General features: G+C 38.7%; 3 protein-coding genes across 12 annotated transcripts in view; 2 read left to right on the top strand and 1 right to left on the bottom strand.

Moving 5' to 3' along the window:
- The window catches only part of LOC109464652 (mitogen-activated protein kinase kinase kinase 15-like), a 42984-nt gene extending 37423 nt beyond the window's left edge, over positions 1–5561 (top strand). For 4 of the 10 annotated variants that reach the window (XM_019761672.1, XM_019761669.1, XM_019761667.1 and 1 more), the window contains 8 exons: positions 1749–1793; positions 2449–2558; positions 3093–3184; positions 3391–3453; positions 3962–4040; positions 4609–4688; positions 4918–5020; positions 5320–5560. In XM_019761672.1, coding sequence (XP_019617231.1) covers positions 1749–1793; positions 2449–2558; positions 3093–3184; positions 3391–3453; positions 3962–4040; positions 4609–4688; positions 4918–5020; positions 5320–5456 — 709 coding nt within the window. In that variant the 3' untranslated portion in view covers positions 5457–5560. Of the gene's footprint in view, positions 1–1748; positions 1794–2448; positions 2559–3092; positions 3185–3390; positions 3454–3961; positions 4041–4608; positions 4689–4917; positions 5021–5319 lie in introns of all 10 variants that reach the window. The other 6 variants (XM_019761671.1, XM_019761673.1, XM_019761675.1 and 3 more) reach the window with 3 other exon arrangements.
- A 66-nt stretch (positions 5562–5627) lies between these two features.
- On the top strand, positions 5628–10968 carry LOC109464507 (mitogen-activated protein kinase kinase kinase 5-like). The gene is made up of 6 exons (XM_019761514.1): positions 5628–5631; positions 5969–6254; positions 7112–7212; positions 7899–8032; positions 8686–8762; positions 9379–10968. Exons 1-6 carry the CDS (start codon positions 5628–5630, stop codon positions 9467–9469), a joined length of 693 nt encoding a protein of 230 aa, XP_019617073.1. The 3' UTR covers positions 9470–10968.
- A 2889-nt stretch (positions 10969–13857) lies between these two features.
- Positions 13858–15135, bottom strand: LOC109464506 (sphingosine 1-phosphate receptor 1-like). Its single transcript, XM_019761513.1, has one exon. It carries the CDS (start codon positions 15133–15135, stop codon positions 13858–13860), a length of 1278 nt encoding a protein of 425 aa, XP_019617072.1.
- Between the last annotated feature and the right edge of the window lie 1907 nt (positions 15136–17042).

Below are 17042 nucleotides of genomic sequence, written 5' to 3'. Positions count from 1 at the left end.
TTCCAGCTTTATTTTCCCCTTGTGGAAGAAGGTTGCATCTGGACCCCCCAGATAGGCCTATACCGCATAGATGACGTCATCATTACCATCAAAACGTTGACCACGTAAGTGGAACTTGAGTTTAGGAAACAGGTAGAAGGCCCACGGTGCTAGGTCAGGTGAATAGGAAGGGTGGGGTTAGACTGCAAACCCAAATTCGTTTGCTGCTGTCGCTGACCCCTGTGTTGCGTGGACAGGTGCATTTTCATCACGCCAGCTCGGAGCTTTCCTCTCCTTTTCTCTTTGATCGTTGCCCTCAAATGTCGTAATTCTGTTTTATAGTACTTCCCATTGATGCTTTAACCCCTTCGCAAGTAGTCAATCATGATTACTTTCTTACTGTCCCAGAAAACAGAGGCAAAAACCCTGTCAACGGACGAAACTCGCTAAAACTTCTTTGGGGGGCGGGAAAAATTCTTCATCCATTGTTTGCTCTGTTGTTTTGATTCGGGGTGAAAGTGGTGAACCCAGCTCATCTTGAGTGACAAATGTTTTGAGGAAACTGCATGAATTGGACTGAATTCGTTCCTTGAAATGTCAAGCCTGTTTAAGTTCTGATGTTCAAAAAACATTCGAGGCACCCACCATGCAGACAGTTTGTTCATCCCCAGGATGTTCGACAAAATATTGTGAACTGAGTCATAACACAGGCCAAAGAACCTGCTACATGTTGGACAGTCTCACATCTGTCATTTACTACCATGTGGGGGATGGCCTCAACTGGATTGTCCGTGGTGCTGACTTGTGGCATCCTGACCTATGTTCATCTTTTGTGCTCTCCTTGCCGTGATTGTAGCTAGTAACCCCGTTCTTTATATTTAAATAAGAAGGGGAGTCATCACCAAGTGTCTTGACCATGTCCTCATGGATGTCCTTAGGAGACTTTCTTTTTTATCGATACACTTGATCACAGCACACGCTTCTTTTGCGGCCATTTTGTGATTTGCCCTCACCCACTCCATTTTCATGGGGTGTCACGTGCTCATTAATGAATACAAAAAATTGAATTTTTGTGTGCAGTGATGTAAGACGTCATAGTATACAACTATACCAAAGAATAGGAGTTTGACATTTATTTTCTAGGTGAGGCCGAGAACTTTTTGAACACCCCTCGTAGTTAAGACAACAGCTTGGTACACTTGCACCTTGCCCATGTAAAAACATTCCTTTTTTTTCTCATCTTTTTGATGTCTTATTTATCACTTTTCTTTCTGTCAGTCTTGCTCTATCTATGTATAGCAGGTTAAAGGCAACCAATGCAATTTCAGGGTAGTAAAACTGCATTATTTCAAAGTCAATTTTCTGGTGATTCATTTTAATGTACAACATGTAGTACATTTTGTAAGTTGCATCAGGCCTATATCCCATACCATAATCAATCTCAGTAAGGCAAAAATGGGATGTTGCTGACAGAAAACGATTGCTTGTTTCCTGGTTCTAGCTATTTATTGGTGGTACCCAAAAATAAAGGGACTCCTCACATAGCTTGTTTGGGGGCTATTACAAACACTTCAAGTATGAAAATAGAGGAAAAACATGCTAAGAACTGGCGGTAAATGTCAATATCATCCAGAATATTTTTTTTTGTTTTGCTGCTCTGAAATTGCATTGGATGCCTTTAAATGTCATGTTCAGTATCACCTTTTTTTCTGTGATGTTTATGTTTGTGATTTGTTTTATTTATTTTTTTTCATTGACCTGCCATTTAGATGTGACACATTTGCTGGTTCCTCCTCTGATTTTGTGTACGGCAGGTAAGTCGAGAGTTGTAAAAGGAAATAATGAGTAGAAATGGTGTGGACTGCTGTGGACTCAACTTTTACTTGCAGTGAGCTTGCTTGATTCATCTGAATGTTTCTTTTCTTTGTTGGATCTTGATTTTGAGCTACATGATTGTATTCTTCTGCCAAAGCAGCTCCAATAATTTCAATCCTTTGATTTCTTGGTGCAACCCCATTCCTTGGTGGGGAATTTACACATTGCAGATGACAACTCACATCCACTAGAACCATAGATTAGAAATAGGATACTACAAAGCTACGTGTTATATAAATCTTTCACATTGCTGGCTATGCAATTCTTAAAGGCAAACATGTCAATAAATTTGTACGTTGTGAATGTAGAAAGCAACCTTGTATAGAAGATAACATGATCTTTCAAATGGCATGTACTGTTTTACCATTATATTCACTAAAAGTTGAAAATCAGGAAGTCAACATATTATACATGTAGTACTACATACATTTAGTTCAAATTTGCCAGACTTCTAGAAATACGTAGTTGTTTAAAGTTTCTTCCATGACAGTAGATTCCTTGTATTTTGTAGGTCTACATGCATATGTACATTGTATATTGTACATGTACACGACCTGCATGGTTACTGTTACAGTAATGTTTGTGCTCTTACAGTAGTCCCACCTCCATCAGTCACCTGCGCACCCCCAGTCCACTGCAAAGCAGCTCAGATGGGTCCACAGATGCCATGGACAGGCCCAGGTTCTTCCAAGATGACAACACAGGTTTGTTGCAGATCATAGCCATTACTCGTTATAATTTGATACCAAGTATAATCCATGGTGCAATTGCCAAGTGGGGAGTGTTCGCCTTGCATACCGTAGGTCAAGTCATACCAAAGCCTTTTTTTTAAAGAATGGTACATATTCTTTTCGCTGCTTAGCACTCAGTATTTGAGAAAGTTGGAGTTTAACGCACACCACTACCAGTGGATGACTAGCCCTCTGCTGAAGTGATTGCACAACTGTGTGGCCCAAGGGCTACAGAAACAGATGGGCACTGCCCTACATGTATGCACCATAGGTGGGGGAAGGAAATGGATCAGTTGTCTTGTTTATCAAGAATTTTTTGTGCAAACAAAACTAGCAGCAGTTACTGATGAAAAAAATCATAATGATTGAGTTGCTACAACTTTTTATAACACAAAGGGTTGATGGACCCTTTACTGTAACTTTACCTTTTTGATGATAAATTAAGTACAAGTACATGTGGTGTGGTTTACAGAATGTTGCAAGTTTGTGGTGTCATAATGTTGTTAGCAGGGTCAGGTCTTACTCCATTCTACAACCTGAGAAAGGAGAGTGAGAGAAGGTCCACTCTTGTTAAAGTACTGGAAGAAGATGAGGACAAGGTATGGTAGCAGTGTCTTTAAGTTACTTCTAATCATTTCTTTGGATTGTAATTGTGATCCATCAACCAGAATGGAGACAGCATTTGCCTTAATATGCTTTGTAGTGCATTAATATTTTGATTTATCTTCCTGCAATGGTACTGTGTATGTTAATGATATTGTGGTGGACACCAATTTGTTGTATCTTCCTCATCCATGTTTCTCAGGTATGCACAAGCTGGCTGGCCAGGATAGAACAGGACTCTGCCACCAGTCTCAGGCTTTCCAAGGTTAGAGCTTCAAGATTTTTTTACACTGTCAAATGTTAGATTAGTTCATGCACGTTTACATAGATTCAGTTTGAATTGAAACTAAATCAATTGATGTATGTAGCTATATGTACAAATGTAGCTTTCAGCTGCAGTTAATTTGTCAGTAACAAACAAATACATGATATAATGTACACTCAGTGAAGTGTATAATAATAGTAATAATCAATGGTTTATTTATTCTGCATCTTATTTATTGTTTGTTTATATACCATTGTCACAAACGTTGCAGCCAAAATGGCTGAATTACTTCAAGACCTTTACAACTCGGATAGAGACGTGATTAAAACATATTTATACGTATAATCATGCATTTACAATTCGGATAGAGACATGATTAAAACATATTTATATAAACATACGTAGTAAAAAAGTTCTATACAGCAGTGTATAGAACATTATATAATTACCATGCACAATGTCATGTATTTTGTGAGAATGGGAAGTTGAAGATGTGCTTCATCCACAGACACACCTGGTTTACCTGATAGAAAGTCTGAGACAGTACATCAAGGACCAGGTGGGGTCTATTCTGGCCAAGGCTATAGGTGAGCTTCAGACTTTTTACATGCTACAACTCTAGGTATGATTAATAACAATAATATAATTTACATGCATGGCAAATGCACCTGTTGTACTATTATGTTACAGAAGAATAACATCGAGAAAATTCAGTAAGATTTTTGTATGAGAAATGTTACAATTAGGTCATTGTTAGTCTCTTTAAATTCACATACTATAGATGTGCGTATAGAGTATAATATTTTGAATTGATTGCTTGTCGCCATGAGCACATTAAAACATATTAAACACGCAACACTATAATTCCAGACAAATACTCTAAATGCCAGAATACCTCTCACTTTTCAAGCATAGTTTTTGTCATGGACAATTGACATTCCATATTGTGACAGTCTAAGATAAAATTGATAGTTCCCTTGGGATCAGGGTATTTCTGCATATTTCTGCAGAAATCTTCACAGATGATGCAGAGATCTGTGCAGATTTCTGCACTACACTTGAAAAGTAAGAGGTAGTCGGGAATTAGAGTATCTGTCCAGAATTAAAGTGCCGCGTGTTATTATAATAAAAATTGTTTAAAATTTCTATCTCCAGGCACAATGAAGCAGCAACTGGAGTTTGACTCCCAGGCTATGAACGAGGTTCAGATAGCTCTCTACATCTTCCAGGATGTTGTGAGTTAAATGTTTGTTTGCTACCTTTTTAGTTTGAGCTGCATTGTTGAACTATTTAATTGCAGTTTTGTCTCCCTACGTTGCAAAATTTTATGAGCTGTGCATGGTATTAGCTTTGCCTGCATTTTAGTAAATAAAAGGGAAAAGGAAGCAAGTAAGACAACACTTACATTGTACAATATAATATGCTTTGTATGATCATGAGGTTTGGTGTATTTGATGGTCGCAGGTGTTTGACCTTCTGAAGGAACACAATATCCAGCCTCACTGGATGTTTGCCCTGGATGACCTGGTGAGAAATGCTGTGCAGCTGGCAATCACATACATCCCAGGTGGGTCTATAGGATCACTCAGTATTTACTGTCTATTCCTGCAAACACTATTCCTGCACACACTATTCCTGTGACTTTTAATGTGTCCATGCCATCACTGAAAAAAATACAATCCCCTACCCTTGTGTCCTGTTGTCAATAGTTCTAAGAACAACAAGCCAAAAAAGGGTCTGTACAAATAAGGAGGTCATGTACATGTATGCTGTGATGTTCTTTTAATGGTATACTAATTTAAAAGTTAAATGTTGTTTGTTTTGTCAGTGACTCCTATATGTATCTGTGAATGTACATTCTTACAGATTACAGATTATTGTCCCTGTACAGACAACATCAACTTAAACAAGTTCCACTGCTAGGAGCAGGTGATGTGTGGTTAAAAAAGAAACATGTCACTGTCATCTTGTTTTGTTTCATTGTTGGAAAAATAACAGTTTGATGTGTGATTTATTCTTTTTTTTCATTCACACAACCCCTCACTAGAGGTCAAAGATCTCATACCTTCCTCATTTGTTATTTGTGTTGGTTGTTCTGTAATTTCTTTTGGCGTGCATATCGTCCTTTTAGGGTACATTGTATATATGTGGCAATACATCCCTGGTGTGTGACCATGTGTTAGCTAATAGTGAAATACCTTGACCTACATTTTATTTAGATTCCTAGAAAGCCCACTATATGTACAGACATATCAAACCATAAAGTTCCTCTACAGTAGCTTAGAATCCCGCTAGAATGCCATTATAAAACTTCACCTTCATATCTCCAACCCCAACCTACCAAACCCCAGCCACAACATCAAAAGTTAACTCTCCTATCGTATAGAGACGTTATCCAATGTTGTTTCAATTTTTGTAAGATTCATTGTTTACCTTATATTAAAACCACAAGTAAGACTAAATTCCCTTGTAACAAGTGCCGCATAATGAACCACGTACGCGTCCTTTGTTTCAGACTATGCTAACCGAGCCCCGCCACCACCACCACCATCATCATCATCAGCGGCTGTGGCGGCACCCGTCCATCCCCACCCCCATCCCCATCCACACCCCCCTCCCCCTCAGCAGCACCAGCCTGACGGGGCCATGGCACCGTCGTCAGAAGAGGAGGGTGGGAACACGTCAGGAGTGTCCACCCTGAGCTCCACACGCTCACACGACCACCACGTCATGTTCGCTAACCAGGCATCACAGCTGGCCTTACAGGAACAGGTCAGCAGGCTACAGTTGGAAAACAGGAGGTACGACAGTCTTACTGTGGGTAAAATCATCAAAGGTAGCAAAGTGGACTTGTTAGGGTTCTTAACTCAGAATCCAATAGTTTTTGGTAAGCAGTCAGGGCTTGAAATACTGGGTGCATGTGCACCTTAGTGCACCCGAATTTGGATCTGTGCACCCGATTTCTTTCTGTGGGTGCACTGGTGCACCCAAATATTTTTGTAGGTATTTTTGTAAATATCAACTGTACAATAGTATGCAGGATATTGTTGGCGTCTAAGTGTCAGAAAATAATGAAATCTTTGTTGAAGTACTTGTTTAAGATTTTGAAGTTAGCTCCCACTTCAGATTCAAGCTCAGAAGAGGAGCAGTAAGATCAGATAGGTTTTGTTTAATATGGTGCACTCAAAAAAGATTTTGTGCACCTAATTTTTTAGGTTGGGTGCACCAGTGCACCTATTCCCAAAAATAAATTTCGAGCCCTGGCAGTGTTGTGTCATGTCCTTGGTACTGATCACGGACACTAAAGGACAACCAACATCCCTGTCCTTGGTACTGATTACTGAACAATTGTACTACCGGGGTATCATTTGTTCATCAGTACAGATGATGATTATGAATCATCTTGAAACATCTTAAATAATCTAATATAGATTAACATCTTTGAGTTACTTTTTTGTGGTCCCATAACACTTTGATATAAAATTTCATGTAATATTATGATTACAGGATACACATATAATGACACAGTGAGGTGAACTATCTGTTGTGCTGTTATTAAAGAATCTAAACTTTAGCTGTATATGAGTTATGGATCTTCACTCACATAGTTAATCGTAAAGTTGCCATGTTAAATACAAGTGGTGTATCTTGTTGGCAGACTGCTGGAGGAACTGATGCAGAGTGAGAGACAGTACAACGAGTTGTTACACATGCAGGTGGTGGACAGGCAACAGATGGTCAGGCATCTACAGTCAGAAGGTAACACTTATCTTGTTTCCCTACTCATTGATCAGACATAGGTACAATTTTGGTGCATAATTCCTTCAGATCAAGCTAGTCAGTCACAAAGAAAAGACTCATTTGTACATGTCCTGCACTATGGTAACTGTAATGTAGAATGTGCAAACACAGCTGCTGCTGTTTTGTGCTCAAATTTAAAGCTTCTGTTCCAACACAAGAGAGAATTGCTCTGACCTAGAGCTTTGACCAATCACTCTGGTCTGACCCAGTGAGACTTGTCACAACTGGCTCCTCTGAAGTGTGACGTCAACACTGGGTCTACTGAGGCAATCCAGAGTGACTGGTCAAAAGTTCTACATGTAGGTGAGGACATTTCTCTCTTGAGTTTTAACTTTTAAAAACATGTAATTACCAACACAGACAAACTTTCATGAATGTCACAGCTGTTCTCTGCAAGTTCCAATACATCAAGCACTTATGATAGCAAATTAAGTCTAGACAAGACAAAAGATGTTTACATCATCAACATTAATTAGTGAGTCTATATCGATTCATTACCTCATCCCAATAATGCCAGGCATTCTGTATTCTAATGAAAGAATTGTAGGGATTTGTAACTGTTTATTTTAAAAGAGGGGAGTTTTTTTTATTTGTTGCACCTCAAGACAATCTGACACATTATGTTCTGCTTGCTAATTCAACAGGAGAGCGGTCACGGCACTCCTCAGCTGGAAGTGCCAGCATTAGTGTGACCAGTGTAGGCAGAGTGGTCAAGAGAGATGTAGAACTGGACAGATGGTTGACTGACCTGGGGCTGGACACTGCGGTGGCAGACAGGGTCAGTACAACTATATCTTTTCTAATTTTTTTTATTTCCAGTTTTAAGTCTGACACTTACATGTATGACTTGCCATTGATAATTATAGTGTTGTCATTATTTTTCTTCTTTAATTCAAGTCTTGTGAATTTACAGTTTGAATTTTAAACAAAATTCTGTTCAAGTCTTGTGAATTTACAATTTGAATTTTAGACAAAATTTTATTGAGTCAACGAATTCTATTGTCAAAGACTCTTACCAATTGCCACAGTTTCTAGCTGTATCACTGTATCACAACTGTTACAGTTTTAGGTTATAGAATGCAATTCACAAGCTATAGTAGTCTCTATCAAGCTTTGGGAAGTGGTTGGAAAGAGTAGAAATTTGCCAAATAGACAGATAGATGCCAGGGGAGTTGGCCCATGCTAAGGGAATAGTTTGCCACTCTGGAAAGCACGGACCAACTCCTCTGGCATGTACATTGTAATCTGTCTATTTGGCCAATTTTTACTCTTTCCAGCCACTACAAAAGCCTGGTAGAGGTTAAACCTGCATCCCAGTAATTCATAATTTATGTATGTTGGCCTTAATTTGTTTGTGGACAGTCACTGGTTGATCAAATATAAAGGTTTGCATAATATTGTTTATTACTGAATTTATGTGTTGTTTTGCAGTTTTTTGATGAAGAGTACAGCCTGCATGATGTGTTGGAGCTGATGACTAGAGATGACCTCAGGCAGTTGAACCTCAGGTAGGTTAATCAAACTTGACTGAAAACAGTGACTATCATTCTCATGCATGTATCTTCAACTTTGCCCAATGGCACATTGCTAAAAAAAGGGTTTGAATCCACCTAATTCCCCCAAAATTGCCCTTCTGAAAGGCACTTCACATGTACATATATGTACACATGTAGCTTTGGTTAGGGACATCCCTCAGATAGGACGTTAAATGCAGGTCCCATTATGTAACTTTAGCGTGATGCAAAAAGTTCAATTTTCTGTTCATTTCTTTACAAAGTAAGTTGAATCAACCCTACTCCATTGCAAATAAATGCCATTCATGAAGTATAGATGCCAAAATATGACGCCATATGAGTGTGTTTAAAAGCTTGAAACACAATTGTCAGCCATGTTTGTTTACCTCATGGTACGTAGTTTATGGTGGCACCAGAAACTGAGTGCGCCTAGTGTCAACCATAAATGTCAGAAATGTGAGATAATTTCACAAATATGTTGAAAAGTGGAAGTAAATGACAATCACACAAATATTCTTTCAAAACAAAATATTCCAATTTTTGGTGCCAAAATGTTATATATAATATATGCCCCTTTACCTTAATGAAAACATCTCAACACTGTACACAGGGGAGGGATACAGTTACGCATCTGGGACGCAGTCCTCAAGCACAGGACAGGAAGAACCAGCCCAGAGGAGAAGCCTGAGGAGCCAGACTAACATCAATCATTAGTTTTAATAAAAGGTACTTAGATTTATGTATCGGATGCATGTACGTTTCAACAAAATGTAATTATGTATTTTTACCTTGAGTACAGTCATAATCACTGTGGTTAAAGCTTTAACTTAAGCTGTTATCTGAATTTGATGTAGATATATAAATTTTATTTGAAACTTAAAGGCATCCAATTAGACATTTACAGGGCAGCAAAATTGGATGTTCAAAGTCAATTTCTATTCAGAAGTAAGTTGAATCAACATTATTCCATAGCACATCTGTGAGGAAAAAATGTAAAAACAGTTGCTTGTTTTGTACCATAGGCTCAGGTTCTAGCCAAAAATGTGCTAACAAATGGCAATAAATATCAATATGAGACAGATTTCCTCATCTAGGATGTATTTTGTTTTGCCCCATAAAATTGCATTGGATACCTTTAAGATCGTATCTATCAAGAACGGTGAATTTACTATTTTGTGTTCTGTTAGGATTGATAATATAAGGATGTTATAAATAAATGTACATACTGTGAACTGTTGGTTGTGTATATAGTGTTATAGGTAAGATCTAGATCGGTTTAGTGAAAGGCATACTGTAAATCACTTTCATGATCTGAGAAAAATGGACATATTCACGGAACTACATTGTATATGTCCGCAGTGGTGGTAGCTGCAGAAAAAAGAAAGCAAATTATTTGTAATAATAAGTTTGCGCTACAGATGGAAGTAAAATTCAATATAGTACCGCCAAAAAAATAATGATCTACAGTATTGAATTTTTCTATGTGAGATGGGATCTCATTGTTTAACCCCTTTCAAGCTACATGTATGTGAATAGATTGTTGATAATTTAAAAGAAAACTATTCTAACTTGTAATGTTCTAAAGAGCAACCACTCAATTATCTGAAGTACATGTAGGATTATGCTATGTATAAATTTCAAATTCAATTTGGTTCACTTTGGTTTGTAGCCCCAAGTCAGAATAGTACTTACATGTAACGTTATCTAGGTCTAGTGATATGAACTGAAATATTTGAAAATCTACTGACCACCATTTTAGTTACCATGGTTATGATATAACTTCAAGATATCATTTAATGATGTTTTGGAAGGTGATGTCATCACCTGTGAGAAAAGAAAGCTCTTTTATCAATTTGAATAAGTTTTAATCATGAGTGAACATCACTATGAACCTGTATTGTACATTTCCCACTAGAGTGACTTTCTCTAGATTAACATTGGTCCTGAAGTTTAAGCAGACACAAAATATCAAAGGTGATAGCCTCCTGTGCAGGCTTCCAAGTGTGGTAGACATTTTAACACTGAGTTTTGTAGAATTGTTGAAGCGTTCTTTTGCCGACCATTGTAGAACCAAATGGCCATCATAGGACAAACCTGATGGTTACTAACGTTGTACGATGGCCAGACAAACGTGTTAACGTTAGGCCACACGGATCTAATTTGTTTCTCTGATTTTTTTCATAAAAAAGTATGAAGTGACAGGGCGAAATAATGAAAATAAAAACTCTAGGCATCTTTACACAGCCCCAAATGCTACAATGGAAGCCATGAAGTCAGCACAAAAGGCTGGGTTGATATTTAAACAATGAATTTTGAACTTTTAATCAAACCACTGCATTGATAGATGGAAGAACTATAGGAACTAGGAAGAAAAGGACTTTCCTCAACTGTTGGGGGCAAAATATGAGCATTTTTAGTTGATTCAGAACCATTTTTTTTTGCAAGTCAAAAGAACCAACAAATTAAATTGGTGTGGCCTTAAAGGACATGTTAACAATTCTACAAAACCCAGTATTAAAACGCCACTGCTCAGGGCCTGCACAGGAGGCTATCAACAGCTATCTCTACAGCTATGTACACTATATGATGCCAGAAATAGTGTGTAAAGTATAATCCTCTAAATAGCTCTCTACTGGGAAACCCTACTGACAGTAAATCATGAAATAAGCAGATTCAGAAGTGAAGGGCTTGCACCATGATGTCTTTGAAGTTTTGATGATGATTTTCTAAAATCAAAAGTGACCAGTGATCATTTCTTGAGCAGAAAAATTAAATCATACATGCGTGTGTGTTAAGTGTTATCGATAAAAGTTAAACCCACATGACAGTCCTTGTGGACAGACAATAGATAGAACGTTTTCTTTTAGTAACAGGTCCAGATAATCATGGAGTGGCCAATATTCTATAGCTGAAATTGAGCTTTAAAGTCATAAGAACTTAATTTAGACCTGTTAAATAGATTGAATCACTAATGTTGCAAATGATAATCATTAATAATCATCATGATACTGTGTGTGTTTTCAACACTGGATGAGTATACATGACATTGTGTATGACACATTGTATTGGCCAGTAGCAAATATGCCATTTTTTTGCTAGTTTTCCATGTTGTGGTGTTGTGATAGTGTACATGTATGTAAAATAACTTTGTCCACTTTCTTGAGACATGTATACAATACTGTACATTTTTTCCAGATTTCAAATTAAAGCCATATCTGAATGATTCGGATATCAACAGTGTCAAATTTGAAAAAGAAATGTATTTCTGCATGTTTTTTTTTCTTTTCAGACAAGTTTGTGACATTAGCTATAATAATTGTTTTTGACTAATCATGACAACATGTATAATCATGCCATAATTACATACAAATATACTGTGGTATGGTGAGATACAAGCGTAAAGTTGGAGCTTTCTGTTACAATGTACAATATTAGTCAGTGGCAGTTCAATCATTTTCTGTGTAACAATCTTTTGTACTTAAATATTTTAGTGGCGTTGGTGACGCAATGATTAGAGCGTTGGACTCAGAACCGAGAGGTCCCGGGTTCGATACTCACCGTGGCCCGACGTTGTGCCACTGGGAAAGGCACTTTACATGACTTCCCCACCTGTACGGTGGAGTGACGCCCACTGAGCCTCTCATGGTAATCTGTCTGTCTGGGTGCCAAAAACACCTTACGGATTTGATGCGCCAATGTGACAACATCTGCACATTGGCCACTGAGAGCCGTTAATTTTATTATTCTTTTAGTGCACTCTACATGCAGATCCAATCTTTCTCAATAGCCACAGGGACAATCATAATCCGTATCAAATTATTGATCATGTTTGATAAACATACTCTACAACGTTTGTCACTATACATTTTAGCCTGTATATTGCTTTTGTTGCTGGCACTGATTTTACTGTTGAATTTTAAAGAATAAATGTATGTATCGTTCATTCTAATATATTCTGAGTGCAATATGTGTATACCCCGAAGCTTAGATATAATCCTTCATAAATTTGTACTATATAATGTACTTGTAACGTATCTGGATTGATTGTTTTATTGTCTTTGTACATGTAGTTTAAGAGAGAAATTTTAAATGAATTGTTGTACTGCAGAAGTGCGTATACATGTGTAGGTTGTGTAATTTTGTAACTACGTACAGGATCAGGGTCGGATAATAAAATTGGGCATGATTTTCCAGTACACTTGAACAGTGAGACCGTCATTTTTTCACTTGAGGCACCTCAATTCTTATTTACTTTGAGAAAGAACACTTAATACATGTAAAGGGAGATTAAGAAGAAAGCAGAGATTCCAGACTTCAGCAAAACTGTCAAGGAAATTGTATTAAATGTTCATTTGTATTGAAACTTTTAGCTAAGTATTTCAACTAAGGCCACAGCAAGTAACATTTATGGATGACATTAATTTTTGCCTGCTTTTGGAAACAAAAAGCTACTTTTGTTGCCCTCTGACAGTGGTCAACATGCCAAAAATAGGCCAAGATGCCTGTTGCCATGCCGGTACTCGGATGGCAGATAAATATGGAGAGAGGGGACTAGGCTCTGATTTAATGTTTTGTCTTTTACTTTGATGCAGCGATGTATTTAATTCCTTTTGTATGTGAGGGTGGCTGTGTATTTGTGATGTTCCCTCTGAATCAAAACCATTTGTACAACTAGAAAGGCAGACATTTGCTAATATTTACGACAGCAGTACACCAACCAAGAGACAAACACGTTTGAAATTTGAAGTGCTTCATTACATCTTTATTACTAATGTGCAGGCATCTTCAAAGAAATATGTTCGTCCCACGACACCAAACTGTTATGCACTACATATACATTTTCATCTACTGATACTGACGGCAGTCAAAACATACATTTGCATTGATGTTCTGCTGAATCAAAATTATGTCAAACTGACAGCAAAGCAACATATAAATTTTGTATTCACATTCTGCTGAATCGAAATCGATCATGGGTTTTTGCAAGACTAGTTACAAGATCATAAGAATAAGCATGTACTTGCCACTGTTGTTCCATATGTTGTGAACATTTTGTCTTTCTTTAGAAAGGTTCCTGAGTAGCTTTCTTTCAGACAAGTTCTACAATCTCAGGACTGTCTGCTATACCCTGGTTAGAGCGAGTCACCTCCGGTCCTGTAGCGGGCTGGCCTGTTGGCATGTTCCGTTCACTCCCAGAAGCCGCCCCGGTACCGCCTCGCTGATTTGGGGGAGCTTGTTCGTCCTGTGGGTTCACGCGGTTTCCCCGCATCATGGTGACAAGTGCCTGATAGATAGCTGTAGCATCTTGGCGGAGACTCGTTCGTAAGTCCGGCGTGCGGATGATACTTGCGACTGGATTGATCGCCGAGTTCAAAACCAGCAGCAATGGCGCCACCAAAGGTATTCCAGTATTCCTGGTCGGCAAGGGACACTTCTCCCAAGCCTTGCACGATAGAATGAATATCATGGGAACCAGCCAGAAGATAATTGCCGATACTACCTGAATGAGAACTGTCCTGGTCTTTTGCACACTTTTTTGGTATTTTCTTTCTGCTGCATCGTTAGGCTGATCTTGCGATGCGCTGTTTTGTCCCGGATCGTTCTGACCGCCCGGCTGCCCAAGCCTTCTCTTTTGCCGTTCTTTGATTGCTAAGAACACGCTGACATTCGCGAACACCATGACACAGATCAAAAGGAGAAATACGGTCACTGCAAGATAAACGAACGCTACGGGATAAAAGTTTAAACACTTTGATATGGACTTGTCGAGACAGTTCCAACCCATACTGGGCATGAAACTTAACAGGGAAAAAACAAACCATGAAGAAACAATGGCCACACCTGCGTCGCGCTTGGCACTGTGAGCATGAGTGTGGAAAAATATAGGATGCCTTATAGCAACATAAGAGCTTATAGACAGTAGGCATAGTGCTGAGGCAGACATCATCTGAGTATATCCTAGGGTATTTGACGTATATATTTTGAAGTACTGTTCGGCCAATCCTTCTCTGTCTATAGCTTGCCGTCGTACGGTCGCGAAGAGTCCAGTACCTGCTAAGAGGTCTGCCACGGCTAGGTTTGCCATGAGAATGTGCAGTTGTTTGCGGAGCTCTGCTGGTGTTCTGATGATTCCCCAAAGTACGGCAGCGTTAGAAATGAGGATATGGATCCCTGTCAGCCAAAATGCGACAGTCATTCCTGTTCCCAGCTCGGGGAAGTCCGTGTACATGGAGCAGGCTTCTTGGGCTCGGTCGTAATTGTAAGACGAATTGTTTTGTAAGTGCCACAAGATACAGGAACTCTTACTGTTGAAGTCTCCTGATGCTTCGCCGGTACTGGACGGCAAAAGAGAGCTGTTGTTGAACATGGTTGGCTTGGATGTGGACAGACTTCAGCGGGACGGAGGATCTGTGAGCGGCAGACTTCTGCGACCAGAATGAAGCAAGAGGCTGCGCCTTATCAAAAGGGCTATTCATTCAATTGGTGCCGGAAAAAATGTCAAGCCGCGAGTCATTTCATGTGATTTCTTTTGGTTACAAAGGACGACAATACAGGCTAATATAAAGGTTTTGTAATTAAGTGACAGGAAATCGGGGTGACGTCTATCGGGCAGGAATGTTAAGCTAAAAGGCACATTCCTCGGGGGCCAAAACACGTTGCTATTTCGTATGGAATTTCCATTAATATTGGTTAACAAAAGGCCGTGTAAAAAGGCATGTTTCGTGCGTCATTCACATTCTTGTCAGATAATATCAACTCATCAAATCCCCAAACCGGTACGCTACATCAAGGACATTATACAGAATGTATAATGTCTTTGGCTACATGATGTACATCACCGAGTAGAAAAGGTTTCACCAGACATAGCTGAGTAGACTTCATCATCATCATCATCATCATGCCTCCGGATTATACTAATCCGGTGAGGTACACTTGATAAAGTTACTCCAGTATGTCCTATCTCTCATAGCGGACACTAATACAGTCCCTGCGAGACCAGTGTCTCTCTCTAACATGGACAAAAGTGTAGTATAAGGATGTCCCACTCTACGTCTTCACTGTACTAGTCTACCAGCTGGTTCGTTACTACGAACAACATACCCTGCCAGGGCAAGTCTACGTCGTCGGACTACAGATGAAATGGGCGGGAAGAGCCATAGAGTTGTTTGTTTGTTAGATGCTGTCTCCATGAAACATTATACACTGTTCTTAACATTCTTGTAGACTTAACATGTATAGATATTGAGCAAAATTAGTTGTTGATGTTGAAGTTTACCAGTGTTGGTTAATACAGGGCTAGCACTGATCGACCTTTGTTTCAACAGTAAGAATGGCATCAAATTTTCGATAGATCTACTGCATCCCTTTTCAATATATCAGTGACGCTACGACAACGTGACGACAGGGATTGGTCAAAGTTTGTCGGAACAAAGTTGTAGTTCTTTAATAGGCCACGGTAAGTAAATTTTATGGATGTCATCCTCCGCAGACTCCAAAACTAATGCGAGAGGGCGAAAAAAACAAGGCGGCCCCAAAAAAACAAGATTCCTATACTTTGAAATTTTGACATTATAAACCATATTAAATAAGAAATGATGCCTACATTGTGCTAAATTTACTACCAACTATCACAACATCCATTTGTCACTGAAACAACTTGAAAAAGAAAAGTTTCCAATCATTGTACAAATGGTTTGATTCAGTGGAAACATATAAAAGGAATGAAATACATCACTGCATGCATCAAAGTAAAAGTCAAAACAATTAATCAGAGCCTTGTCTTGTCTCCTCTCTTCATGTGTATCTGCCATACACGTTCCAGCGCACGGGAAGGCATGCCATTTTGCCCATTTTCGGCATGTTGATCACTGTCAAAGGGCAACAAAAATTCTTTTTTTTTAACCAAAATCAGGCGAAAATCAATGCGCGCGGATGTCATCCATAAAATTACTTGTTGTGGCCTTATTATTATATAAATTATCGAATTGGTTTCTCGCAAACGTAGGGCCAGCGATTGTTGCATCGGGCGTCGTTCCACTCTCCTTTGTACCTCATTTTTCTCAGTACATTTCTGCTGGTCTGATGAAAAATGATACAGATAATATGTTGAACATAATTGTACTTTCTTCATTTGCACTTCTTTGCATTTACACATTCAATTAATGCAATTATTTATTTTTTCGTATTTATGCTGAGCATACAAGGTAAAACATGCTAAAACTTAGATAGAGTTAAAACTAGAGTTACATTACAAGTATTAAATAGAACAGCCTC

Source organism: Branchiostoma belcheri, unplaced genomic scaffold (genome assembly GCF_001625305.1).
Source record: "Branchiostoma belcheri isolate BF01 breed outbred unplaced genomic scaffold, Haploidv18h27 scaffold14, whole genome shotgun sequence".
Classification (NCBI taxonomy): domain Eukaryota; kingdom Metazoa; phylum Chordata; class Leptocardii; order Amphioxiformes; family Branchiostomatidae; genus Branchiostoma; species Branchiostoma belcheri.
Note: the sequence above shows the minus strand (reverse complement) of the source record. Positions and strands in the feature narration are given on the sequence as shown.

Excerpts from the sequence above, each read along its gene's own strand:
- LOC109464507 (XM_019761514.1), top strand. Across the intron at positions 6,255-7,111 it reads CTACAGTTGGAAAACAGGAG|ACTGCTGGAGGAACTGATGC; the intron begins GTACGACAGTCT and ends TCTTGTTGGCAG. Across the intron at positions 8,033-8,685 it reads ACACTGCGGTGGCAGACAGG|TTTTTTGATGAAGAGTACAG; the intron begins GTCAGTACAACT and ends GTTGTTTTGCAG.
- LOC109464506 (XM_019761513.1), bottom strand. The coding sequence starts at position 15,135 with ATGTTCAACAACAGCTCTCTTTTGCCGTCCAGTACCGGCGAAGCATCA.